At 37.2% G+C, this 21,284-nt stretch overlaps 1 protein-coding gene across 1 annotated transcript in view; it reads right to left on the bottom strand.

Annotated features, from left to right (window-relative positions):
• The window catches only part of LOC140170520 (uncharacterized), a 41,754-nt gene that overhangs the window by 16,016 nt on the left and 4,454 nt on the right, over window positions 1-21,284 (bottom strand). The window contains exon 2 of the mRNA XM_072193874.1: window positions 1,803-1,925. Coding sequence (XP_072049975.1) covers window positions 1,803-1,925 — 123 coding nt within the window. The remainder of the gene's footprint in view (window positions 1-1,802; window positions 1,926-21,284) is intronic.

Here is a 21,284-nt window from a genome sequence, read left to right on the forward strand (position 1 = left end):
AGGGAATTTACGGCTCGTTTGTGCTGCCGGGTCACATATGTGGTTTTCGTAATATGTATAATAAAGGTTTATGCCTGACAACTCGTCAAAAAATAAAATAAAAATTAGCTACATATTGATCATGTTGATACCAAAATGAATCATCGTCAGTAAAAGTTGTGCTATTGTGATTTGTGTGTCCCCACCCCTTAATATTGTCGTATTTTACGCTGATATACAAGGAAATAAAAACATTTTTCTCACATTTTATGCCTATCTACCTGACAACTAATGGTGTAATTACTTTTAAAATGATGCTAAAATGTTAGAACAATCAAATAGCTACATATTGATACCAAAATGGAATTCATTTTCATCAGTAAAACTTGAGTTTTGGTGATTTGTATGCCCCCTACCCCTCAATATTGTCATATTTTATGTTGCTATGTCCACATGAAAATTACCCTTTCCTTTTTTCACATTTTATGTCTATCTACCTGACAACTAATGGTTCAATTGCTTTAATTTATGCTTATTTATTGTCATTATTTTATGCTGCTACACATGGAAATTAACCTGTTTTTCACATTGTATGTCTATCTACCTGACAACTGATGCTTTAATTGCTTTCAAAATAATGCTAGAACATTACAGCAATCAAAAAGTTACATACCAATACAAAAATTAATTCATTTTCATCAGTAAAACGTGAGTTTTTCTGATTCTATTTTTAAAGTGCAATATTTGTTTCTGTAAATGAAATATTACATCATTCTGTGAGTTACATTGATGTTATTCTTAAACAAATGTTGCATGGTTGTTGTTTTTATCTTTGTAAATTTCAAATTGATGCCACGGGAAAACGAAATAGAGTATGAAGCTCATATTTTCGGGATTTTCCTTTCTCATCAATATCTACCACCACACAGAAAAAAAATTGAAGAGGTGCTGCGGTGCACATCCCTGGAGTTGACATGGAATGGCCCATATCGTCGTCCGTATTCCATAGTGGCGTATAGTGGGGCGCCGCGAATAAACAACTTTTCGAGAAAATCGGGTTTGAAGAAATGCCAATTTAAAATCGAGTTGTGTAAATCAGACATTCATTATATTTTGTAAATGATGTGAAATTTCTGTAGTAAACTAAATAGATTTTATTGTTATATATTTTGCAAAAGAAATAAATACATACTATTGCTGGCAAACTGAAAATAAAACTATACGTCACTATGGAAAACGAACAAAACGCAATACCCTAACCTAACATTAACCGTACGCCACCTCGGTCGCCGTGTAATCCCTATGGCGTTACTTTTCGTCGTTCGTATTCCATAGTGGCGTATAGGTCCGATACGCGTACGCCACTATGACATACGATGTTTTTCATTTTGCCGATATTTCATAATTATAAAATGTGGATAAAAAGTGGCGTATGGTCGATACGCCACTATGGAATACGAAACATGTCACTCTGTAACTATACGCCACATTTAATTAATTAATTACTAATTAATTAGCTAATTATGACTGATGAGACTTAGAAAAATGAAAGAGAACATCATTAAAAACATATGTGCCAATTTTCAAAAAATGACCAAAAATTACTATACGCCACTATGGAATACAGCCGACGATATGTGGTTTGAAAGACAAAGGTACATTCTTCATTTGATCATCAAATTATATCCAATTCATTTGCATGACTGATTACTGCCCCCTGTTATAGCTCCTGTTTTACGACTTTTACATCTAAATTGACAAAGTAATATTAGTGAAGACGAAATACGAGGTTTATAATAGTATGAATATTTTTTCGAACTCACCAACTACTCCTGCGTTTGAACAGTCCGGTAAACATGTCCTTGTTATAGTGATGGCAATATTGCCGTCTCCTTCTCCAATAACATATCCTCCAGCGGGTACAACGATGGAAAATGGTTTTGCGTCTGTTCAGGGAATAAAATAATGATTTAAGTATAGAGTAAGTTTAAATCTCCAGCGGGACAATTATTTGAGATGCAAAAACCGATATATTTATATTTCTCGATTTGAGATATACAAATCGGTAAATTTAAAATAAACTAATAAGAAAATTATGTGCTACGTTTGATCATAGTTTCAAAAAACAATTATCCTGGAATTTATCAAGTAGGGTGAATTTAACGCTGACATTATAAGGCAGATAGATGTTTGTGGCATAAATACGAAAAAGTTTAAAAGTGACATTTATCTGAACTCGTTATGTTGTACTGACACGTTTAAAGCATTTTTATTTATGCTGCTCATAATTTAAACTATCTATGGTAGCAGTGCAGCTTTGCTCCCTCCAGTGTTGTACATCCCAATCCCCGGGCTCATAAATATAATATGTTTGAACATGGCGGAATCGGTATGTTTTAAAAAATATACATATTTTTGCACATTATTAATATTAACGTAGAAAATGCAAATGGATGTTTGTATCATATTATTGTTTTATAAACATTAAACTTGACGTTCAGTAATGATGAGAGAAAATAGGAGTACAGATCATGTCCTCCGATGTGAAGGTCGCAATTTTGCAGTAAATTTGATCAAACATCTGGTGCATTTATTAGTAGTAGACCTACTTGTAAATTGCATAAAAGTACTGGTATTTTTCATCAACACTAGTAAAAAATTCTCTTTGACAGGTTTTCGGATGACCTTGCTTGATCTTGCAAGCAATTAACAATCCGGATTATAGCGTGCTATTTGCTGTAGAAGTAGTGATGTAACAGGATTAATGACCATACAATAGGTTTACACTAAGGAGGTTAGAGATAGAAAGGAGAAGAAATAGATTACGTAACGCCTATTGTTCCTTTGTGCCTATTTGAGTTTCCGAAACGCTATTCATAGAGAGGTACCTTTTGTTCGAGACAAAAGGCTTCCGCCATTAAATCGGTAACTGCCCTGACAGCGTATCAACGCTATAATTATGGATGGCGGATACCTTCAAAATACGCCTAAGAATACGCCTAAGCTTAGACGTCTAAGATGCAATCTTAGACGTCTAAGATGCATTCTTAGGCGTCTAAGATGCAATCTTAGGCGTCTAAGAATTTCGCGGTTGGCTTAAATCAACGAATCACAGGACCGGAAATCCAAAACAACCAATCATCTTAGGCGTATTCAATTATTGACCAATGAAATCTTAGACGCCTAAGATTTTACACACCTAAGAATTCTTACACGTCTAAGATTGATATTTTAGTGATGGACGGTATCACCAATGTGATAGCTCCCAAAAGGGCGCACACCTCTAAATCACTCCGCGGACGATGTAATGTGGATGCGTTCCGGTAAAAACGAAGTATTTTGGGCCTTTCTGTGGACTAGTAAGGAAAAAGAGAAGCATGTCATAGCTTAAATAAAAGTTTGAGACCTCTACACGAACTTGGATCCAAAAAAAAGTTGCATAATCCAATTTTTGCAAAAAGTAGGCCCTCGGATTGAGAAAATGACCGGGGTAAAAACGGAACGAAAATGGTCATGGTTCTGTTTAAACGCCCATATCTTGAAATCTAATCGGAAGGCTACCCGTACATTGAAACATATATTAAATTTTCATCGATTTGCAATCGATTGGTGGTATATTTATGTTCAATTTGTTGCCGAAAAGGTCAAAAATCGGACAAAGAAGAGACGTGTTTTCACGTGTATTTCAATGGGACGCGCTATTGGTGGTGTGCGCCCATACCGTCCATCACTAGTCACGGTCGAATGGTCAATCTTGGACGTCTAAGAAAATCTTAGGCGTGTAAAATCTTAGGCGTCTAAGATTTCATTGGTCAAAAATTGAATACGCCTAAGATGATTGGTTGTTTGGAATTTCTGGTCCTGTGATTCGTTGATTTAAGTCTACCGCGAAATTCTTAGACGTCTAAGATTGCATCTTAGACGCCTAAGAATGCATCTAAGACGTCCAAGGTTAGGCGTATTCTTAGGCGTATTCTTAGGCGTATTTTGAAGGTTTCCGCCATCCATATATAATAGGCAGGCTACTGTCAATAAGTGATGAAACGGAAGTCACGTAAGAGCGCCTACACGAGCGAGAGGTACCATTTGTTCTAATGTAACATGTCTTTTAAATGCAGACGAACCGTGTTTGCTTCAAATATATTTGATAAAATTCCATATTATTGGGATAGGATTCTATGATGCAGTCAGGTGCGGCCTGTTAGGTAGTTAGTATGGACCCTCTAGATCACTGCTAGGTAGTGGTCTCAAATTGTGGTATCACTTTTTTTATAAGCCATTTTATATATGGCCGTATAATCACATAAAATCATAAAAATAGGACAAAATTAAGGGATAGGGGATATATAAATTCCCATAACTCAACTTTTACTCATAATAATGAATTTATTTTGGTATGAATATGTAGCTAATTGATTGTTCTAACTGCCTAGTATTATTTGAAAGCAAACCTAGGTTTCATTTGATCATGATGGAAGTGGCCAATCCATACACCAGTAAAAAATCAGACTTTTCACAACAATGCGTAGGGTGGGTGTTTTTGTGACATTGGCTTCAAATTTTACTATTGTGCCAATTTCTATTTTCAAAATTAATTAAGTTTCCATTTTTTAATTTTGTTTGTAATATAAGCATATCTAGGCAAACTTTGATGTTCTGGTTCAAATATTTATGTATGTGCATGTTTGCTTGCATGTTGGTTTGTGTTGTGTGGGTTTGGGGTAGATGTGTGTGGGGGTGTGGGTGTGGGTGCGGGGTGTGTATAGAGTTCAGGGTTGGGGTGTTTTACATGTAAGTTCTATTAACAAAATTTGTTTGATAAGTTGCCATCCATGTAATATTTTGAATATTTATATGTGTGGGGTGAGATCAACCGCTGTTTGTCAGGAAAATAGACTGAAAATGTAAAAAAATAGTTACTTTTCCACATGTAGCAGCGTGTATAACAATATTAAGGGGTAGGGGAAATATAAACCATCATAACTCAACTTCTACTCATGATAATGAATTCATTCTGGAATTAATATGTAGCTAATTGATTGTTCAAACGTGTTAGTATTATTTTAAAGCAAAGCAAACATTATTTGTCAGGTAGATAGCCATAAAATGTGAGAAAAGGTTACTTTTCTATGTATAACCATGTCAAATATGGAATTATTAAGGGTAGGGGAAATAAAAACCACCATAACTCAACCTTTACTCATAATAATGAATTCATTTTGGTATCAACATGTAGCTAATTGATTGTTCTAACTTCCAGTATTATTCTTAACAGAAAAACCATAAGATAGACATAAAATATGATAAAAATGTTAATTTTCCAATGTGTAACAGCGTAAAATTTAACAATATTAAAGGTTAGGGGGCGTACAAACCAACGTAACTCGACATTTATTCATTATAAATCATTCATTTTGGCATCAATATATAGCTGTTTGGTTGTTGTAATCTTTTAAAGCAAAAGAACCATTAATTGTTAGCTGGAAAGAGATAAAAAAAAATTTTAAATGTCAATTTTTCATGTATAGTACCGTAAAATATGACAATATTAAGGTGTAGGGGACATTCAAATCACCAAAACTCAAGTTTTACTGATGAAAATGAATTCGTTTTGGTATTAATATGTAGTTAATTGATAGTTCTAACTTTCTAGTATTATTTAAAAGCAATTAAGCCATTAGTTGTCCGGTAGATAGACATAAAATGTATGAAAATGTTAATATTCAATGTCTAACAGCATAAAATATGACAATATTAAGAGGTAGGGGACATACAAATCACCCAAACACAAGTTTTACTGACAAAAATGAATTCTATTTTGGTATCAATATGTAGCTATTTGATTGTTCTCATTTTCTGGCATTATTTTAAAAACAATTAAACCATTAGTTGTCAGGTAGTTAAACATACACTATGAGAAAAATGTTGATATTCCATGTCTAACAGCGTAAAATATGACAATATTAAGGGGTAGGGGACATACAAATCACTAATACTCAAGTTTTACTGATGAAAATGAATTCAATTTGGTATCAATATGTAGTTATTTGATAGTTCTAACCTTCTAGTATTATTTTAAAAGCAATTAAGCCATTAGTTGTCCGGTAGATAGACATAAAATGTATGAAAATGTTAATATTCAATGTCTAACAGCGTACAATATAACAATATTAAGGGGTAATATAAATCACCCAAACTCAAGTTCTGCTGATGAAAATGAATTCATGTTGGTATCAATATGTAGCTATTTGATAGTTTTAACTTTCTAGTGTTATTTTTAAAGCAATTAAGCCATTGTTAATATTCCATGTCTAACAGCGTAAAATATGACAATATTAAGGGGTAAGGGGCCATATAAATCACCAAAACACAGGTTTCACTGACGAAAATGAATTCCATTTTGGTATCAATGTGTAGCTATTTGATTGTTCTCATTTTCTGGCATTATTTTAAAAGCGATTAAACCATTAGTTGTCAGGTAGTTAAAAACATACAATATGAGAAAAATGTTGATATTCCATGTCTAACAGCGTAAAATATGACAATATTAAGCGGTAAGGGGACATACAAATCACCAAAACACAAGTTTCACTGACGAAAATGAATTCCATTTTGGTATCAATATGTAGCTATTTGATTGTTCTCATTTTCTGGCATTATTTTAAAAGCAATTAAGTTACCCACGAGGGGTTGAAGGTCATAATGGGGCCAATACTAAAAAATTATCCTATCATGTTGTAATGTTGTGATCTCAAATTGTTCCTCTCATCGCTAAGAATTAAAAAAAAAAGACAATTGTCATAGTTCTACGAAGCTTAGTTCAGGGGTTATAACGTCGAATATATCATAAATAAAGGTCAAATTTTAAAATGGTCCAATTGCACCAATTAACGTAAGAAACCTCAATCGTATACTACATTCAAATTTTGGTGCAACGATTTGTATTCCCGTGTTCCCCTTCACAGTTAATGCAGCCAAAGTTGAGTTATGGTAATATTTCCCCTACCCTTAATATTATCATATTTGACACTGTTACACATGGAAGTTTTTCTCACATTTCCTTTGTATCTACATAACAACTAATGATACTAGAACGTTAGATGAATTCATTATCACGAGTAAAAGTTGAGTTATGGGAGTTTATATTTTCCCTACCTTGATATTGTCATATTTAGGGACCGTTCACAAACACTGGAAAGGGGGCCTGATGCAAAAGGGGGTGTCTGAAATTTTTGACCCTCCTAAGGGGGGGGCTGAAAAAATGACCACGCACGTTCTTGTTGTGATGATTATTAAAACTTGAAGTATTGAAAGAAAAGAGATATTAAAATTGTCTCTAGAATTAAGTTATTAACCCCCCCCACCCAATGAAGGGAATAGAAGATACTTTCAAAAGCAATTACTTTAAAAAGAAAATTGAAAATCAAAATTGAAATGGTGTCAGACACTGTCTGATATCGTTTCAACTAACAGGGAGGCAAATGGCCGGAGGCCGGAAGTGTAATGCCACTATAGATCTTTAAAAACCTAAACCATCAGTTTAGGATAGCATATAAAAGTTGAAATATCCTAAGGCAGTCGGCCATGATATATCGTGCATAAACTTGGCGCATTGTTTCAATAACAAATGTTATTGTGACCGACTCGCGGCGGCGTCCTGTTCAACCCCCCTTGTTTTAAATAAAGAATCTGAATTGCCTTTGTTTTGTATTTTGTTTGCTTATTATGGATAAAGTTTGATTTCTGTTGTTAATCATGCAAATAAAATACAGATGAGAGATATCAATCAGTTTTATAAACGGTTTTGACTTCTTTTTCATTAAGTTGATCGTTTTACCTCAAATATATATTTTTGCCTTCGGCACAATCGGTTTTTTTAAGTCACACGTATATCACATGCTGACTTTTTTTTTCTTTTCTTTTCTTTTCTACATTTTCCCAGCTTATGTTTTTGAATCATATTATACTGGTCAGAAACCCGTATTTCATTTTTTTTTATTTGATTGAAGGATATTGGGGAGGGGGAGAGAATAGGAGATGATACAATTTTGTCAGTTTGTTAGGCCTACATGCTGCCAGTCATTCCTAATTAGAGCTTTTAAAGCGCAATATTCCGTTTTTTTCTGATTTGCTATGCTGAGAAAAAACACATACGAAAAATATAGGCCCTACTGATGATCCTAGATGATCATATTTTGGGAAAAAGCTTCCTTCCCAACCCCCAACCCCCCCCCCCCCCATTAACAAACACTCTCCCCCACATCATCACTACCCCTATTCATATAGATAGGCTATACACAAGCAGTCATAGTTTAATGATGACTTGTTTTTCACCAAAAGACCGACAACAAATCTGATCATGGAGCGCGAGATTTAAATGTTAACCAGCCAACCGTCACACGCGCGAGATTTAAATATTAAAAGGCAAAACTGTGCGAGGAATAAAGGTTCAAAAAAGAAATAAAGAGGCAGTGGACAGAGGTGAAAACGGCCTATATCATTGAATTTATGTGGGGAGCAAGGACTAATCGTTGTTCCACACATAAAAATATTTATTGGTAGGTGTTGTCCAAGTTTCATATGCTATGGTCATTTTACGCTGTTAGACATAGAAAATTTACCTTTTCCTCACAGTTTCTGTATATCTGCCTGACAAATAATGGTCGCTTTGCTTTAAAATAATACTAGAAAGCTAGACCAATCACTTGGATATATTTTTTGATACCAAGATGAATTAATTTTCATGAGTAAAAGTTTAGTTATGGCAGTTATAATTTTCCCCTACCCCTTAATATTGTCATTTTACGCTGTTAGACATAGAAAATTTACCTTTTCCTCACATTTTCTGTATAATCTGCCTGACAAATAATGGTCGCTTTGCTTTAAAATAATACTAGAAAGCTAGACCAATAACTTGGATATATTTTGATACCAAGATGAATTCATTTTCATGAGTAAAAGTTGAGCTATGGCAGTTTATATTTCCCCTACCCCTTAATGTTGTCATATTTACTCTGTTAAACATAGAAATCGTACCCTTTTCTCACAGTTTCTGTGTATCTACCTGACAACTAATGGCCGCTTTGCTTTAAAATAATACTAAAAAGTTAAAATAATCAATTAGATATACCAAGATGAAGTCAATATCATGAGTAAAATATTGAGTTCTGATGATTTATTTTCCCCTATCCCTTAATATTTTTCTATGTTATGCTGATATACGAGGGAAATCAACATCAGTTTTTGATGGGTTTATTGGTTTTTTAAAACATTTTTTGTCTTTTTCCCAGTGGTTACTCACGTCCTACACATAAATATTCAAAATATTACATCAATGGAAACGGATTTTGTAAATGGAAGTTGGTGCAGTGTAGTGACATATTAAGACACGTGCACACACCCCCTCCCCTCACCCCCACACATACCCTATGTACACCCAGCACCCCACACACACCTCATCCCACAGACATCCCAACGAACTCATACATATTATAATGATTGGAACTGTTACAATAATGTTTCCCTTGATATGCTTAACATTAAAAACAAAATAAAACATTAACATTTAAATTAAAAAAATTAAAAATGGAAACTGAATCAATTTTGAAAATATAAAGTGGTATAGTTGTGAAATTTGAGGCCAATGTCAAACTTTACACATATGGTTTTAAAAATGAGATTACCACTCATTTATGGACTATATACTTCCAAATATGCTCAAATGAAACCTGTTTTTGTTTAATACCAAAATGAATTCAAAATCACGAGTAAAAGTTGAGTCCTTGGAGTTTATATCTCCCCTACCCCTTAATGTTGTCCTATTTTTTGTGATTGTATGCGATTATACGTCCATATATAAAATGACCTGTAAAAAAAGTGATACCACAATTTGAGAGCACTACCTACCTAACAGTGATCTAGAGGGTCCATACTAACTACCTATGGTGTCAAACATTGTATGTAGTGGGGGATGAACGAAGTCATTTATTTTTTGAGGTTGCTGATAATAGCTTTAGCTGTAATTTCAGTCGTTGGAGCTCTGCACTTTAGACAATAAAAAGGCATGTAAATCTCAAAGTGTATACATTCAATATTTGGCTTTTTTTTAAATAACGAAACGGTATACGAAATACACCAGCTTATAGTTAATAAAGAAAGGTGATTATACGTATTCACTTATCAATTTGGCATGGTTGCAGGCCCCGTATGCATAACATGACTACCGGCCGCAATAAGTCAGGGCGCAAATTTGAATGACAATACGCTATTAACATATCAATGCGCTTCATGCTAATGATTTGAGCAATCTCCAGGAATTTACTCTATGGTTAGACTACCTTTTGAATAGAGGTTTATTTATTTATTTATTTATTTACATAACTGGCTAAAATACATCAAAAATACACATACAAAGCATGTCATAAAATAAAAATTATAAAAGATTGTCCCGGTAGGCTAGCCAGGAGGAGCCAGGAGCGTGAACACTATCACCCAAGGGGTTGATACCTCCAACCCACCGAGACAAGTGAACTCAAAACATAAATATTAAGTATTAAATATTGCACATTTAGAATAAGTTACATATTACACATTACACATATTTCATCAACAATAACATAAAATTTTGGAGTCCAGCTCCAGCTCTTGCATAGTCATTTCAATAAAATGTGTTTTAAGGTGGCTTTTGAATGGCCTCATATTTTTATACAAAATAAACTGATCCCTGATGGACACTGGAAGTGCATTCCAAAGACGGGGAAAATTGACACTGATGGTATTTAAAACTATCGGTTTTTGGGGTGATGTGATTGTTAAAAAGCAAATTGTCAAGATGGCGAATGTTTACAGTCCAGTTGCTGAAATGAAAGACATAAGAATTTGAATTTGAAATACACTGGCAAGCAAAACAAATAGATAAATATTTCCTCCTGTTATTAAGATCCATAAGATTGAGTTGTTGAAGACGCTCCCTGTAAGATTGATCCCCCCTTCTCTGACCCAAAATAAATCTTGATGCCCTCCTTTGGATAAGTTCCAAATTATTAATGTGATTTTTACGATAAACAAACCAAACTGGTGAACACAAATCTATGACCGGTAAAACAAGAGAACGATAAAGTGTGGGCAGGATGTTTTGATTTTGTTTACCAACAACAGTCCTGAGGAAGCCTATGAGTCTATTGCACTTTTTTGTAACATTGGACACATGTTCATTCCAAGAGAGGTCAGAAGATACCTGAACCCCAAGGAGACGTAAACTAGAAGCTTCTGAAAGCTGGGTATTTGAAACATAATAAACTGGTGAAGGTTTCTTTCTGCGACGGCAAATACACATAACTTGACATTTCAGAGGATTTAACTGAAACACATGAAAGGTTATCCACTTTACTCATGTGTGACCTCTAACAAAAGGCACTGGTTCCCGTAGTATTCCTCATTCAAACTAATTCAACCTCGGAGTTACCTGCATGACTTTGGCGGGCTATTTTGAAATAGTCATGGTTGTACATGCAGGTACTTCTTTTGAAAGTCCTAAACAAGGTATAGGAGTCGCTGGTAGGATATGCAGCTTATAGAACACGGATAACCTCTATAGAGTACTCAATCCCAAGAAAGGAATGTAAATTCTTCCACTCAAAGGAGATGATCGCCCAGCCAAATTTTCTCCACCTTGTCGTCTGACGATCGCCTTTAGGCGTGAAACTCAGAGTAACTACTTCTAATCTAGAAGGTCTAAACTTTGAATTTTTACACGCTCTCCCTTTTTGGGATTGAGCACATAAACTTATGGTTGTTTGAACCTCATACCACCTTACCTTCCGGTGATATCATATATATCCCGTTTGGGAAATCTTAGGGAATTTCCGGAAATATATTTTGTCTAAATCTTGGTGTGAATCTTAGACGTAAAATTTAGTTTTCTAGTATAAGATTTTCGATTTTAACAGGTTTCAACTTTGCCCCTTAACATTTGGGTTTTTTATCAACTTTTTAGCTTTTCAAAGTAATATAGTTCGCTAATGATGATTTTAGTGTCTTTGAATAGGTTTAAGAGGTCAGAGAATTCAAATTTGTACAAATATAACACACTAATGTCTTCAATCACACCGAAATCCAAGATGGCCGCCCAAATGGCCGCCACAACATATAATTAGCTGTATATTAGCTTCTAAAGCAGATATGATGATGATTTTAGTGTCTTTGAATAGGTTTAAGAGGTCAGAGTATTCAAATTTTTACAAATCTAACAAATCTTCAATCACACTGAAATTCAAGATGGCCGCCAAAATCCCACCACCACATATGATTAGATATATCTCCGCTTCTGAAGCAGATATGATGATGATTTCAGTGTCCTTGAATATATTTCAGAGGTCAAAGAATTCAAATCTGTACGTATCTAAAACACTAAAGTCTTCATTCGTACTGAAATCCAAGATGGCCGCCAAAATCGCCGCCACCACCACGTGTTATGTTTAGGTATATTTTGGCTTATGAAGCAGATATGATACTGATTGTAGTGTCTTTGAATAGGTTTTAGGTGATGCAGAAGTCAATTTTGTATTTCTCTTAAATAAGTATATGTCTTTACTGACACTGCAATCCAACATGGCCCTCAATATTGTTAATATCAAACATGATTAGCTAAATATCTCAGCTTCTGAAGCCAATATAATGGTGATTTTAATCTTTGAATAGGTTTCGAAGAGAATGTAGGTTTTAAGGGTCAGAGAATTGTTGCAATTACTTAAAACCCGGGCTTATAACACTGAAGTGCAAGTCGCAATAGAATCCCAAATAGCTGCCATTACATGTGAATATATATCTCAGCTTCTGAAGCAAAAGCAGCTGTCTTCGTTCTCATCTACAGGTATATTCGCCTCAGCGTTTTGGCAATGTTCTCCTGTGTAATCTTCACAAGCTGTGACACATTTAAGTCCATTTTTGCGACAGGATCATCCGTTATTTACACAAGAATTCCTGGAGGAAAGTTTACAGTTGTATTGTACAAGCTTAAGCAAGCTATGTGGTGCTGCATCTAAATTAGTAAGGACCGGTGCTAGTACGATGTTAGAGTGTTTCCAGCCCCATTGATTTAAAGTGGACTCAAGTCATTGTTTGTTAGCTAATTTCTCCAAAGTATGACATGTAAAAGAACCCGCAGACTGTGAAAATACGCTGCTCTTTCAGTAGATGAAAGCTTTTGTCGATAGCTGTGGATCAAATGATCATCATGCAGTTATTGTTAACTACGTGTATGCACACAACACAGGGGCACTCACAATAGGCAATTGAACCCTACTGGAAGCGCTGTATCGTAGCTATTGGGTATGAACTAGTATCATATATCAAAACGTATAAAAGCTATGAGTTTAGTACTTTCTCTCTGTTTCAATTACTTATTCTTTTCCAAATATCTGAATCTTCAACCCGGTACAAGCTTTAATAACGGGGAACATACATTTTATTAAAAAGAAATCCTACCATCTATCCAAACTCGCCGTGTTATTCCAATGCACATTTTACTTCACCGGGCAGCCATTTTTTGATCGTATTTTGAAGATTGGCGTCATAAAAGCGTCATAGGTACAAACTTAGTACTTTCTGTCAATCAATTATGGCTTATTCTCTACATGTCAATCTTTAAATAATTGGCATAGTCCTTATAATAACGGTACTCCGCCTTGATGAGTAAATGACAACAAACAGCTGCAAATCAGTGAAAAATATCCCAAAACTCGGTCAGTGGGGCTCGTTCGTACATGTCAATAGAGTCATTATCGATTGGATTAGTCGTTCGTAGCGGACAATTCGGTCGCTCATTGGATCAATATTATCAGGTGGTAGTACATTTGCATTGGACAATAGATAACTATATAATGGTTTAGTACTGCATATATCGGTTTAATCTTCAATCAAGCGGGTTTATGGCTGGAAAGGTCACGGTGAATTCGCAAAGGGAGACACTACTGCAGTGTCGGGGAGCTGAAAATTACCTTTGCCAACACCTGCAACCCCGTTGCAAAGAATCAGTATTTAACATGCTGTTTCTGGTGTTGGATTTCCCATTGGGTGCTCCCAGGTGCGGGCTGGTATTTTACCAGAGTGAGGGAATGAGCGCCTTCTATCTCCGTAGCTCAGTTGCTGAACATGCCAGCTTTAGGGCGGAGGAAACCATCAGGTTCAACGGCCAGTATGTTCAAATGTCTTGGCCATTTGTTTTTGCTACTGTAACGATGTAGACAGTACAGCCAGCGACAAAATCATGATGAGATATTGCTCCGTTCGTTCTCCTTCTAGTTACTCATATTATGGTGTTCATGGCATTTGTTAGGTTAGGTTTAATACCAGGTCTTTCAAGAGCACTTGTGAGTTATGTTCCGGCCGGACTTTGTCCTTAAACTGCTGGAGAACAGTGCGGTAAGATCGGGTGCTGTTTTTCTGGTAGGGCTAGTTTAGTTCCAAGGTCTCTTGCCATGAACATCAAAACTGCATCTTCATTTTCTTGAGTATTCTAAGGGGTCAAGGATGGTAGTGATTCTCTTCAAATTGGAGTAGCCTATCCCAATGGCTCTAAATCTTCACCATGGGCCAAAGAGCGGAAGAGGAAGATTTACGTCTCAACGGTCAATTAGGCTGGTGTTGAACATGTCATCATTGGTCAACCTTCCAACAAGGGCCAACATGTTCCAGATCAGGGGCGAACTACTACATATTGGTAGATCTCGGCTGCTGTGTGTCCAGAAATAAGCTGAAACAGGGCTGATCACCCGTAAAGCTGCTGGGACTGGACCAAAATCATTCCCAGCAAAATTCATGATTACGAAAACTACAAGCAATCTTCGAAAATACCGAGGGTAACTGAGCGGCAGTCTACTGTTGACTTCATGACAGACCAGCGGGAACTCGGCACACCATCACGAACTGTTGGCCCTGATTATTGTCGCCTGTCTACCTTCAAATCTCTTATACTATATATCTACTTATAATGTCCGTACTGTAAATCAACAAGGGAAAATGCATCAGCTATTCATGGGCTGTGCTGATGCAGGTATTGACATTGCCGGAATTCAAGAACATCGTCTTATTACACCAAGCCCAACCGATGAACTTTGGTCAGATGATAGGAACTGGGTTTTATTATTCAGTTCTGCTACCAAGCAAAGGCACGGAGGAGTTGGTCTGGTCATGTCCAAACACATTCACAGATGTCTTAAGAGTGTTGAAGCTGTCTCCGAGAGGATACTATTTGTAACATTCCATGGCAACCCTCAGCTCAGCATCACTGTTGTATATGCACCCACTGAGTGCGCAACATCTTCTGACAAGGAGGAATTCTATTCATCTCTATCTGACCACCTGGATGGTATGAAAAGGCACAACATCCATCTCATCCTCGGCGATTTTAATGCCAGAATAGGAACAGACAGTCATATTTCCCATCCTTGGGTCATTGGTCCATATTGCTACCATGATTCAACAAATGACAATGGTGAGCGTCTGGTCAACATCTGCCAGGAGTACAATCTCAGACCGGCCCAGATGAGATTCCCGCAACCCAGGAACCGTCTCTAGACTTGGACCCATCCAGCTGGATCAACCCATGCACAGTTAGATCACATACTAATAAACAGCAAGTGGGTAAATTCTCTCTGCAACTGTCGAGCATACAACTCAGTAGAAGTGGACTCCGATCATCGTATTGTGAGCATCCGTCTAGCTGCCAGTCTGCGAACTAGCAAAGGAAAACCTTGCAAGAGACCAAAATTCAACTGGAAGAAGTTGCAAGATCCTGATACAAAGGAGGAATTTCAGCTGGAGCTATCAAACAGATTCCAGGTCTTGAGCATGGATGACACCACACCCATCTCTGATAGGTATGAGACCTTCGAAACAGCGGTCCGTGAAGTTGCTGAGAAAGTTATTGGAAAGCAAGAGCCATGCGGACTACCAAGTTGGGTATCAGATGCAACCATCAGACTTAAACTTGAAAGGGATGTGGCCATAAAGCGGTACTCCTTTTCAAAGTCTCGTCAATCTAGAGAAAGATGGAGGAACTTGAACACCAGTCTTAACAACTCTTATAAATCTGATGAGCTTGCTACCCTCAATAAGCAGATGGAAGACCTGAAGCTGGCCGACGAGATGGGGAATTATACCACCACCTGGACAATTATACACTCGCTTTCTGGGAAGAACTCAAGGAAAGGGGTGAAAGTCAAAGAGAGAGATGGATCAGCTCCAACCAGTGACCATGAACTGCTTCAGGAATGGAAGGAATATTTTAGCTCACTCCTTAACAACGACAGTGGCACAGCAGCTTCAGAACTTCCTGCACCAGCTGTTGAAGATCTTCCTATTATCACTTAGCCCCAAACTCGTGAAGAAGTAGTCAAAGCAAAAGCAGCCATGAAGATCAACAAGGCAGCAGGATTGGACTGTGCTATAACTGCAGAAGCACTTCAGGGAGGAGGGGATAACATGATTGATATGATTCTCGAATTCTGTATGGAAGTATTCTCAACGCTGACACCGCCACGTCAATGGGTTACGAATGTAATCATTCCTCTACCAAAGAAAGGTGACCTCTCTCTCATGACAAACCGTGGTATTTTGCTTATGTCCATTGCCGCAAAAGTGTACAACAAGATCCTTCTGAACAGGATCCGACCCCACATCGGGTCGCAGCTGTGCTCAGCAAATACACATTTTGATGAGGATCATGGAAGGCTTCAAGGAGTACCAACTTCCCTTAACAGTCACTTTTGTGGACTTCAAAAAAGCCTTCGACTCCATCAACAGGTCCGTCATGTTGTCAGTGCTGCGGTATTATGGAATACCAAAGGTTGTGGTCAATGCCATCCAGGTGCTCTACAAAGACTGCAATAGTGCCGTTATGGTGGATGGCAGTGTGTCGGAGCCTTTCCAAGTAACAACTGGAGTGCTTCAGGGTGATGTGTTGGCACCATTTCTGTTCATTATCCTGGTAGACTACCTTGTGATGAAATCAACTTTTGGAATTGACGCTGGAATTGTTACCTACCCTCGTCGGTCAAGCAGGTATCCAGCCAAGATGCTGAATGACCGGGAATTTGCTGATGATATTGCCCTGCTGGAATCTTCCATAACCCGGGCCCAGTCACAACTTACTAGGACTGCAACTGCAGCAGCAGATCTAGGCCTTGTCATCAGCGCACCTAAGACAGAATATATGACTGCAAACTGTAACGCCCAACCTGCACTTGAAGTCTATGGTAGTACCATCAACCATGTCACAGACTTCAAGTATGTGGGTTCCAAGATGGGCTCTAGTGTTGGAGACCTAAAAAGAAGAAAAAGCACTAGCCTGGGCAGCTTTCTGGAAACTGGAGCGCCTTTGGAGAAGCCCGTCCCTGCCAATCGAAACAAAAATCAAGCTGTTTCAGACAACGTGTGTTACTGTCTTTCTGTACGGGTGCGAGTCATGGGTAATTACCAAGGACAAGGAAAACAAGATCAATGCATTTGCAACATCTTGCTACAGAGTCATGTTAAACACCAATCAGCAATAGGAAGTTACTTCATCAACGCCAATATCAACAGTAGATAGCTAAACCCAGCAACAATCAGTTGGTAGCTACTTTATCATCACCAATACCAACAGTAGATAGATACCCCAGTACCAACCAACAATTGGGAGCTACTGTATCAACACCAGTATCACCAGTACAGTAAACTCAGCACCAATCAGCAACTGGGAGCTACGTCATCCAGCTACTCTTAGCTATCGTTTCATTTTTTTCCTAGAATTAATCCTTTTACAAATAGAGTTACTGAATATAATTAGATTAGTTGTTGATCTTGGAGTTGGGGCATCGACTGTTGAGTGGCCAAGTGGGTAAGTGCAATAGCTGCCATCGTGTAGCTGACATGTGTATATGAGTACAATATATAATATATTGCCAAATGTTCACAGGACAGCTATTACACTTACCCACTTATCCTACTAAGTAAAGTACTAAGGCTTTGATACTTCTTGTGTTTAGGTAATAGACATGTCGTTGATTATTTATTGTGTCATTATTGATGCCATTTTGAATAAGTGCTCTCACCACCTCACCCACCGTTGGCCAATGTGAAGGCAAGCGGATTTCAAAACCTAAATGTATTGGCTGGAATCCTTGATTCCGACAATACGGCATAATGCATCAGAGACATGCTCCTTAGAGCTTCAACGACTGCGATATAGACAAAATTGATATAAATGGCAGCCATTTTAAAATTCAGTGGCAGCCATCTTGGAATTTGTGAAGATGGAAGTATCTCAGAGCCTTTCCAAGTAACAACTGGAGTGCTTCAGGGTGATGTGTTGGCACCATTCCTGTTCATTATCCTGGTAGACTATCTCCTGAAGAAATCAACTTCTGGAATTGATGCTGGAATTGTTACCTACCCACGTCGGTCAAGCAGGTATCTTGCTAGGATGCTGAATGACCTGGATTTTGCTGATGATATTGCCCTGTTGGAATCTTCTATAGCCCGGGCCCAGTCACAACTTACTAGGACTGCAACAGCAACATCAGATCTAGGCCATGTCATCAGTGCACCTAAGACAGAATATATGACTGCAAACTGTAACGCCCAGCCAGCACTTGAAGTCTATGGTAGTACCATCAACCATGTCACAAACTTCAAGTACTTGGGTTCCAAGATGGGCTCTAGTGTTGGAGACCTAAAAAGAAGAAAAAGCACTAGCATGGGCCGCTTTCTGGAAACTGAAACGCCTTTGGAGAAGCCCATCCCTGTCAATCGGAACAAAAATCAAGCTGTTTGAGACAACTTGTGTCACTATCCTTCTGTACGGGTGCGAGTCAAGGGTAATCACCAAGGACATGGAAAACAAGATCAATGCCTTTGCAACATCTTGCTACAGAGTCATGTTAAACATCAAGCGTGTGGATGGGATCCCGAATGAAACCATCTACAACCTGACCAACACCACTCCACTGGTTGCCAGAGTCAAGATTCATTAACTCAAATTTCTCGGCCATATACTGCGTCTTGAAGATGACGAGCCTGTGAAAGAATATGCCCTTTATATTCCACCACATGGGAAGAGGAAACCGGGACGGCCGCGGACACTGTACTTACAGTATGCACATCACCTTCTGGGAGATACTGACGGGATGCTGCAGCCAAACAAAATTGTTTCGCTTGTAGCTTGTAGTCGCCTGCTCCGCAGGCGACTGATGATGATGACTACAGAATATATTGTATACTCAAAATATAATTTTAAAAATGGAAACCTGTTAACTTATATATTTGTGTACTAAAGTATAAGGACACGTGAATAAAATCATGTAGAAGACAAAATGGCCGCTAATCCGCCTATTGTCTAGACCTAGGCTACATCTTCCGGTTTGGTTATGTAACCTAGGATGATTATCCCTTCGTATCGATCCCTGTTGCAATACACTCGATTTTATTAGAGATGATGGATGTCCTATCTTTCTAATGAATCATTATATTTGCCATACTATTATATAATAGTGGATCAAACATATTCAGAAGAATGGTGATATCAGTATAATGATGGTGCTCTTCTCCGTGAATCGAGAGTGTGGTTTGGGAACAGCCATTGAAATGCATCCCGTAAAATCATGATAATTTGGATTATTGTAATTTTGCGATGGAATCATTCAGAGGATTATATTGTTAATTGTGTTTCGAAAAGGGATCTGAAATAGGATTCTAATTTTAGCCGAACACAGGTAAGTCCTAATAAATTTTCAAATGTGTAAACAGTGTAAAGGAAGGCTTTTATTCTGTTTGCCCTATGAACCATTTTACCTACATGCCCCTGAACTTGAAATCCGATCAATGTACGTACCCAGAATTGTACCCGGACTTCGGTAACATTATAACATATCGAACTAGGCCTACTGATGAAAGTAAATATTCCAGCATGGCAAAATACCATCTGATGAAAAAATGCAGCTTGTACGAAAAACAAATAAAATTTAAACAGAAAATATACCTACTGTCGATTTTATCATAATCAAACATGCTCAAAAACAAACAATTACAAATACAAAGGCCTAAATGCATTAATACATATTAGGGTGATTCACAAAAAATTAAATTGGTATTTTTCAACGGGACACCCCTCATTTTGTTCATGTTGGTAATAAAATCATACCTGCAAAATATGAAAAAAAATCAAAAAAGTTTAAGGGGGTGCTACCGGTCAATGAACTTTTGTACACAAAGTCAATGGGATTTACGAGCCATTTTCTTTACAACACAAAAAAGCCATGTTCATTTTCCCTGATTGTGCCAAAATATTTGATCATAGTGTGAGTAATGTCCTTTAAATAAATGCTAAAGAAAATTGTAAAAATGTTAACCCGCTTTCCAGAAAATTGCATTTTTGTGAAAACTGTTACATTTGGGGCAAGGCAGTTGCTGGAACAGCCAAAATATTATGGTACTTGGCTAATATAAAGTTGTGTTTATGGGGCTCTAGTTCTTTCTTTTTTTTAAATGTTTTTTTTTGTTGTTTCTTTGTTTGTAACTGTAAATTATGTTATTCAAGTGTTGAATGTGTGTAGGTTTGTAATTTTATGTAAATGTAGTGTAATGTTTAATGTGTAGTAGTAAATGTGTCTTAGCCACTCTAGCTCTTGTCACAAGTACCTTGCACAAGGTGTAGTTTTGAACTGGCCACTATCCAATGTTGTGACCCCAATAGAGGTTATCCGTGTTCTATAAGCTGCATATCCTATCAGCGACTACTATACCTTGTTTAGGATTTTCAAAAGAAGTACCTGCATGTGTAACCATGACTGTTTCAAAATAGCCCGCCAAAGTCATGCAGGTAACTCCGAGGTCGTGTATTGAATTCCTTTGAATGGGGAATACTACGGGAATCAGCGTCTTTTGTTAGAAGTCACACATGAGTGAAGTGGATAACCTCTATTTATATACATTTCTTTTCAACCATGGTGAATCTAATCCTTCCTGTGGTCATTCAATTCAAACAATACAAAGCTTCATCAGGTATGGCCATACTGACCACCCCTGATACAGATGTATGGATTTTGATAGTTACTATTACATAAGATTTCAAAAGCTGGTATCACAATTGGGGGAAACTAAATGTGAAGAATTTTAATCTTTTTTTTTATCAACAGTTCAGTTCAATAAGGTATAAATTTGGGGTGCCTGGTGGGATTCCAGGGGATATCCCAGGGTATTCTTTTCTTGAGCTACACTCCCTCTGTCACTTTTGAAACATTTTTTTTTATTATTACAGTCAACTATGA

Source organism: Amphiura filiformis, chromosome 14, assembly GCF_039555335.1.
Source record: "Amphiura filiformis chromosome 14, Afil_fr2py, whole genome shotgun sequence".
NCBI lineage: Eukaryota > Metazoa > Echinodermata > Ophiuroidea > Amphilepidida > Amphiuridae > Amphiura > Amphiura filiformis.